Source organism: Trichechus manatus, unplaced genomic scaffold (genome assembly GCF_000243295.1).
Source record: "Trichechus manatus latirostris isolate Lorelei unplaced genomic scaffold, TriManLat1.0 scaffold00004, whole genome shotgun sequence".
NCBI classification, from domain to species: Eukaryota; Metazoa; Chordata; class Mammalia; order Sirenia; family Trichechidae; genus Trichechus; species Trichechus manatus.
The window spans coordinates 8,281,781-8,290,067 of NW_004443940.1; the positions used below are offsets into that span (position 1 = coordinate 8,281,781).

At 49.5% G+C, this 8,287-nt stretch overlaps 1 protein-coding gene across 1 annotated transcript in view; it reads left to right on the plus strand.

Annotated features, from left to right (window-relative positions):
• The window catches only part of SLC4A5 (solute carrier family 4 member 5), an 88,050-nt gene that overhangs the window by 44,634 nt on the left and 35,129 nt on the right, over positions 1–8,287 (plus strand). Inside the window, exons 10-14 of the mRNA XM_004369184.2 lie at positions 25–179; positions 447–635; positions 1,832–2,006; positions 4,115–4,248; positions 4,971–5,242. Coding sequence (XP_004369241.1) covers positions 25–179; positions 447–635; positions 1,832–2,006; positions 4,115–4,248; positions 4,971–5,242 — 925 coding nt within the window. The remainder of the gene's footprint in view (positions 1–24; positions 180–446; positions 636–1,831; positions 2,007–4,114; positions 4,249–4,970; positions 5,243–8,287) is intronic.

Below are 8,287 nucleotides of genomic sequence, written 5' to 3' on the forward strand. Positions count from 1 at the left end.
GCCCCCTTCCTCTTCCCCCGTCAGCTCTTCAGCGATGTGGCCTATAAAGCCCGCAACAGGGACGATCTGATCGCGGGAATTGATGAGTTTCTGGACGAGGTCATCGTCCTTCCCCCTGGAGAATGGGACCCAAATATCCGAATTGAGCCCCCCAAGAAAGTGCCCTCTGCTGACAAGAGGTGTGTATTTTAGGCGGGGCGGAGTGGGAGGTACCAAAGGAGCTTCAACTCTGTGTTTCATTTCTGAAAAAATATTCTGCAGCAAATATGGGTGAATATGAACATTTGTCCAATCCGGGTGACCTGTGTGTGGGTGTCGTCAGATCCTTTTCTGCAACTTTTTTCGATCTATTTTAGGATATTTCGTCATTTTTGTTGGACAGGTAAGGGATGCTCTGGGGACAGGCAAGACTGAGAGCCCCACTCTCCCGCCCACCCTTCCTGCAGGAAATCCGTGTTCTCCCTGGCGGAGGTGGGCCAGATGAACGGCTCGGTGGGCGGTGGCGGCGGAGCGCCTGGAGGAGGCAGCGGGAGCGGGGGCGGCAGCGGCGGCGGGGCCGGCGGCGGGAGCGGCGGGGATGACGACGAGATGCCAGCCATGCATGAAATCGGGGAAGAGCTTCTCTGGACAGGAAGGTGCCCACCCAAGGCCTGACAATGACCGCTGCTGTCCTTTAGACGTCTCTGCTCACCCACCCTGTTAGGAGCCTCCCCCACCCCCTCAGTGTGCTCTTTTCCTCAACGCCCCTCAAAGCCCCTCCTGGATCCTCAAGAGCCGTTACCTCAGAGAAGCAGACCCGAGACCGGGACACAAGAGAGGAGGAACCCAAACTTCTCTCTAGATACTCTGTGGTACCTTTCGATTTTTTTTTTTATTTTATTTTTTTTAACTTTCTGTTACCTATTCAAAAGCTTTTTTTTTTTTTTAGAAAATTCTCCTGGCTTGGCTTTCTTTGTCAGCTCTTGGTTGATCTAGATATAAGAAAGGACATAGTCCTGTCAAGCTAAATGTAAATTGCTATTTTGAGAAGGGAGTTGTGGTTTAGATGCCCTTGGATGGCTGAGTTGGTTCTATGCCAGTGGTTCTCCAAGAGGCAGGAATTTGGCCCTCTTATCCTCCACCACCTGGGGCATCTGGCAATGTCTGGAAACATTTTTGTCATAACTAGGGTGGCGGTGCTACTGGCATCTATTGGGTGGAGGCCAGGGATGCTGTTAAACACACTACAGTGCACAGGACAGCCTCCAACAAGAAGGAATTACCTGCTCCAAAGTGTCAACAGTGCTGAGGTACTGCCTTAGGCACCGTGGGGACTACCATCCCCAGCAGACTCTGCCCTAACCCTAAAGTCGCTACTTGGTTTTTCCAGAAATCAAAGAAACCATTTACAAGGTTCAACATCTGCCCTTAACGCATCTGTGCTGTAATCTGGGTTGTCTCTGTCTCTTAGTTGGTCACACCTGTGTTCACCAAGCACAGGAGCCCTGTGGATGATCAGGAATGTGAGGAGTGCCGCCATCTTTGGACCCCAGGATTTCCATTCCCCATGTACTGCCAGGTCTACCCTGGAGATATTCCCATCAAGCCTTCTCTCTCCCATCCAATCAGTGTCTATGACCATCCTTCCCAGTGTGGATGGTGCTAACCACAGATTCTCAGTCCTGCAAGAACCCATCCCTGGTCCTAAATGTTCTGGTGGAAAGATCCTTGTCCCCACCTATCCCCTGGTCCAGCTCTTTTCCTCACCCAGACTCTGCAGGCTCCCGTAGATAGCTCTGTCGCTGCACTGGTGTCAGTGGTGAGAAAGCAGCCCTGGGCCTGTCTCGAACAGGTTCTTCGGCGGCCTGCGTCTGGATGTCAAGAGGAAGCTGCCCTGGTTCCTGAGTGACTTCTGCGATGGCTTCCACATTCAGTCCATCTCTGCCATCCTCTTCATCTACCTCGGCTGTATCACCAACGCCATCACCTTTGGTGGGCTTCTGGGGGATGCCACCGACAATTATCAGGTATGTGTGAGCTAGAGAAAACAAAACAAAAAACCATTGGGTCAAATCCAACTCATAGCGACCCTATAGGACAGAGTAGAGCTGCCCCACAGGATTTCCAAGGAGCAGCTGGGGGATTTGAACGGCCGACCTTTTGGTTAGCAGCTGAGCTCTTAACCACTGCACCACCAGAGCACCTCCCCTGCCCCCTCCCCCGCAGGGGTGCACTGTTCTTGGAGTTAGAGACATGGGTGCAAAGCTCAGTAAACTATGCTGCCACCAGGTGGCGGTGAGAAGCTATAGTCCATAATCCTAATGCCAAGGCTCCAGACTCAGGCCGTAACTTTCTGTAATCCTTTACCAGACTCAGGCCATGACTTTCTGCAATCCTTTACCCTTCAAAATAATAATAATAATAATCTAACATCATTATAAGATCTGAAGCTAAATCACGTTATTAAAAACCAGATGTAAGTAAGGATGACGCAAATAGGTCAAACCTTTACTTTGTTGTTTGGTACTTCCCCTGAAGCTATTTGAATGAACTTCATCAGTACAATTAACCGAGTTGCTCTTGCTAACTGTGGCCTTCTCTGCACACTTTTTTTTTTTTTTTTTAACTAATCTTGAATTCTTAGCTTGAAGTTAAGACATTTTTAGAAGGTCTGTAAGCTGTTATCATGACAATAACAGGCCTCCCTGGGGAAAACCTCAGCTCAGCAGAAACACCAGTCCCTATCAGAGAGGACCCTCCCCTGTGGGGCCTTCAGGATACAGCCCTTGGTAAGCTCAGAGCACCAAGGTGAAGACCTGTTTCCCAGATAAACTGGGTTGAGGCTGTCTCCATCCCACACCTCTCTCCTAAGCTTCCAGTATCCAGCTGCCTCCTGGGCATGTCCACAAGGCTGCCCCTCAGGATCCCCCAACTCACACAGTCGACACCGCATTCATCATCTTCCCTCCAGACCTGCTGTCTTGGGCCTTCCCCAGCTCAGCAAGTGGCACTGGTTCACCGAGCTGTCCACACGAGAAACTAGGCCTCATCCTAGACTCAGGATAAATCCCAGCTTCCCGATGTGGCTTCCCAACGCGCCCCCACTTGCCTCTCAAGCCTGTCTCCCAGCGTTCCGTTCTCAGCCTTCTCACTCAAAGCCTGGCTTTCTGTTGCCCATCAGTCCTGATCCTCTGTCAGTTTTTCAAGTGCGTGCTCCGTTTCAGCTCCAGCCTTCGTACACCCTACTCCCTCTTCCTGGGACACCCTCTCTCATCACTCTGCCTTCTCTATTCCCCTGGTCAAATCCCCACTCATTTTTTAGATCTCAGCTTCCACATTTCTACTTCCAGGGAGGTCTCCCTGACCACCCTTTCACTCCTATTGTGTGTACCTATGGCACCTGACCTCCTCCCAGCTTATCACACTCCTTGCCAGGACGATTTTGACCCCAGGAGACACTTGGCAACATCTAGATTCAGTTTTGGTTGTTATAACTGGAGAGGTGCTACTGGCATCTGGTGGGTAGAGGCCAGGGATGCTACTAAACACTCTACAATGCACAGGACAGCCCCCTACAACAAAGGATTATCCGGCCACAATGTCAACAGTGCTGAGGCTGAGAAACTCTGCTGTATGGAAATTGCCTGATTACTTGTCTGTATTTCTACTAAATTGAAAATACATTATCTTGTTTGCTGATGGGTTCCTACTACCTAGCACATAGTAGGCACTTAATAGATTTTGAATGAATGGTTTAACTTCTAAAACATCATAGGTACCTAACATATTTGAATGAATGAATAGTTGGATGGGCGAATGACTGTCCCCTGAGAGTAGGATGGCTATAGGGGCAAGTACATCCATTGGCAGCACTGCTTTCAAGGTCTTCGGGTACCAAAAGGAAGTCACACAGGACCTTTATCCAAATGGAATTAGAGAGTGACAGACACTGGCAGTGGTGGGAAGGGAGGGGTTGTGGACTAGGAGATGGGAGCAGAATTTGGGAAGCAGTGGGCCAGGAGAGGAAGCATGAGAACAAAGGGTGAGTATTGTGGCCTTGGGCCCTTGGGAGATAGCTGGGTCCCAGAGACCCCTTCTCCCACCTACGCCCGAGCTACAAATCCTCGGCCCACAGGGAGTGATGGAGAGCTTCCTGGGCACTGCCATGGCCGGCTCCTTGTTCTGCCTCTTCTCGGGACAGCCTCTTATCATCCTCAGCAGCACAGGACCTATCCTCATCTTCGAGAAGCTCCTCTTCGACTTCAGCAAGTAGGTGCCTCTTCGTGCCCCCGGTACCTGTCTTGACACTTGGGGCTGAGCCCAGAGCAGTGTGACAAGGTCCAGTCAGGCGACTGGCCCCAAAGTGGGGAGAAGGCACCAAAAAGTCATCTTTAGCTATACGAAGGGCTGTAGGTAGGGCGCATTGTTGCTGGCTAACTTCCTCCAGCTACCTGCCTTTGGACCACCTTAGGGCATATTAGCATAGGGTGAAACCCAGTTAAAACAAGAGAAGAAAGTTCAAATCACTCTGCTTGCGAGTAATTATGACTTGAGAGTCAGGGTGATGCATTTGAAAGGCCTTGGGCTGGAGATCAGAAGGGTGCATCCTGAACAGGCACATCACGCCACCACTCCAGGCCCAGTTGTCCCCAATACAACCTGAGGGTTTAGACTAGACCTTTTCTAAGGCCTCCTCCAGATTTGTATTCTAAAATTCTCTATTTTTCCTTCACTCTGGGTGTTTGTTGCCAAATGCATGGGAACTGAGGGTCTTAGCACCTCCCTGCCTCCCCCATGAGATCCTCCCTCAGAATTCTCAAAGACCATACAAACCCACCTGGGAATTCTCCCTGTCTCCAGCCATCTCACAGTCCTTAAGAACATGTCTGTGCCACAGGAAAGACAGATGAGCCACTTAGGGTAGGTCTGGGAAGCCGAGCACAGCCAGGAGTCCTGGGCTAGAGGCCGCCTGCCCTCCCTCTGCCTTCCAGAAGCAACAGCCTGGACTACATGGAGTTCCGCCTCTGGATTGGCCTGCACTCAGCCGTCCAGTGCCTTATCCTGGTGGCCACAGATGCCAGCTTCATCATCAAGTATATCACCCGATTCACCGAGGAGGGCTTCTCCACCCTCATCAGCTTCATCTTCATCTACGATGCCATCAAAAAGATGATCGGTGCCTTCAAGTACTACCCCATCAACACGGACTTCAAGCCTGACTCCATCACCGCCTACAAATGCGAGTGCGTCGCCCCTGACACAGGTGACCAGTAACCCCAGATATGCCTTGGGCCCCCTCCCACCCACCCACTCTCTACTCAAATGCAGAAAAGTGATCCTGCTTGGGACTGTTCAGCCAAGCTGTTCAGTGTACTGTCCCAAGGGAGCAAATCCAGGGCCTTGACCCAGTTTTTGGAAGGAGGCCAATGGGATAGTAGCTCTAATAAGGGTCACAACACCAGCCCAGGGTATGATCAGGAGGGAGTAGGGATATCCCAGGAAGGGCAGCACACTTTGCGTCAGTGTGTGTGGGGATGATGTGGAGGCTACATCTGCCAGCAACGCTGCCCAGGGGTTCCTGCTCCAGGACAGAGGTAGACCTGCTGGTGCCTGAAGTCCCTCCCAGCTCCATAAGTGCACAACACTGTGAGTGCTTCCTGACACATCCCTGCCTTTTCACCCAGATAAGACCACACCAGAGGGTTGAGCATCCCAACAACTGGAACATGTCCGGGAGAAGGCTGGCCAGGGTAGAGGGCTTGGAAACCATGTCATTTGAAGAAGGGTTGGAGAATGTTATTCAGCCTCTTAGGTGTATGAGAGGTATGAGAGATGGACAGTTGTGTCACCCAGGGGCCAGATTCACCCTGGGTAACTTCAGGACACAGAAGGAGGACCAAGGAGCAGAAGCTCCAGGGAGCCAGATGCTGACTGAACTTAGGGAAGAATTTACAATGGTGGGAGCTGCCACCATGGGAGGTCTCGGCCCCCTTGGATGGTAGAGAGTTACTTGAACACTAGCTGTCCGTGCATCTGCCAAGGGTGTCGAAAAAAGGATTTCAGCACTGGGTGGGAGCTTTACTCAGCCAATTGGTCAACCTGATAATACCCAATGCCATTCCCGAAGAGCTCTTTTCTGGCCAAAAAACTGTCATCTGTAAAGTTAGGACATAAGATATGAGCTTCTGAACCCCTGGTCTCCTTCACAGTCATAACTATGCCCCTAAAAACCTTCAGTGAAGTGCCCAGGATGTCTGTGGAGCAGAGGCCAGAGATCCATCCACACATCTCCAAGTACCACAAGGCTGGACCTATAAAGAGCCGACTAGGTCCAGAGACTGTCCAGGGTCACACGAAACCTGTTTCCCTAGATGTAAAAAAGGGTTGTCAATGCTAGCTCTGCTCCTCTCATGAGATTTCCAAATCTGTACCCAGATTAGGTTGGAGGAAATAAGTAGATACTGGGTTGTTCAGCCCCTTCATACCCTTCATACATACTACCAATAAAACATGGATCGTAAGTCAATCAAAAACATTTCCTGCACAGTTGCTTTGCTCCCTGCTTTAAACTAGACCTTGTGGAAGATAAAGATGTCCTGCCCTCTAGAAGTTTGTCTGGGTGTACCCCCTCTCCCTCTGTCACTGCACTGATTTTGTAAAGAAGTCTAGACATAATTTTTTTTCTATTAATTTTGAGTTATTCCATTAAAATCCAATGATAGGTGAAACTATCCTTTGTCCTGAGCCAGGACACCTTGCTTTCCCACAGCATCACAGAAAATCCTACTTGCCTGCAGGCCCTTTTCATTCCGTCCCCAGAGCAAATGCTCTAACCATGAGCTGGTCCCCTGGTGCCCTGATGGCACTCCCATTTACTGTTTGTGCCCTCTTGACTGGATCCATTGCATTGAACACAAATATTCCCACAAATGTGACTTTTAGAAGTACATGTCCTTGAACTATTTTAGAAACAGTTTAAATCCTGGGGTCGGATGTGTCGCTTTGGCCATTCTGAGAATCATCTGTCCAAGGAGTAACCAAAGCCCAAAGGTATCCCAGGAACAGGTGATGTAAGAGTGTATAAGGTGGGATTTGGAGGGCCTAATGAAGCCCACGTGACTCCAAATAGTGTCCCCTCTGGCCTTGGCCAAGTGCCTAATGCTGCCTCATTCTTTTGGATCATGCTCTTGCTGTGGTGTTCACAGTGTGGTCTCCCGACCAACAGCTTCAGCACCAGCTGGGAACTTGTTAGAAATGCAAATTCTCCCCCCCAACCCCCCACCTCCGGACCTACTGAATTAGAGAGTCTGGGGTGGGGCCCAGCCATCAGTGTCTTAACAAGCCCTCCAGGTGATTCCGATGCTTGCTCAAGTTTGAAAACCATTGCTCAATTGAACTATTAATTACTAATAAAAACCAGTTGTTGTTGAGTTGATTTTGACCCATTGTAACCTCATGTATGTCAGAGTAGAACTGTGCTCCCTTTTCCAGTCTGATTTTTTGGAAGTAGATCTCCAGGCCTTTCTTCCAAGGCACCTCTGGGTGGACTTGAACCTCCAGCTATTTGGTTAGCAGCCTAGTGTGTTAACTGTTAGCATCACCCAAGGGATTAGCCACTAATCCTGGTAAGATTCGATTTTCAGTTTCCTCATAGAAAGTACAGAAACTGAAAACAGGACAAGTTAGTTTTGATTAGGAGAATATGGAAAGGAAAGTTCTAGGCATTTAGGTGATTTGGGAGGGGGGGATGTAACTGAGAGATGTTTCTTTCCCAGTCCATGGGCCACCTACTTACTAATTGTTCCATAATCCTAGTCTTACTGCAAAACCTAGTCTGCAGAACCTAGGCACATTCTCACTGCTTGTCCCTCTTCAATATGTAAACTTGTTTGGGGGCTCTCTGTCCCTCTCTTTCTTTAAATCAATAGACTTTGGTTTTAGAGCATGTCTTAGTTATCTAGTGCTGCTATAACAGAAATACCACAAATGGGTGGCTTTAACAAACAGAAATTTATTTTCTTATGGTTCAGGAGGTTAGAAGTCCAAATTCAGGATACTGGCTCTAGGGGAAGGCTTTCTCTCTTTGTCGGCTCTGGTAGGAGGTCCTTATCTCTTTTGATCTTCTGCTCCTGGGTGATCTTCATATGGCTTGGTGTCCCACCACCCCCATCCCTCACTCCCCCACCCCCCTCCCCATCTCTGCTTCCTAGCTTGCTTATTTAATCCCTTTTATATCTCAAATGAGATTGACTCAAATACATCCTACACTAATCCTGCCTCATTAACATAATAAAGACAATCCATCCCC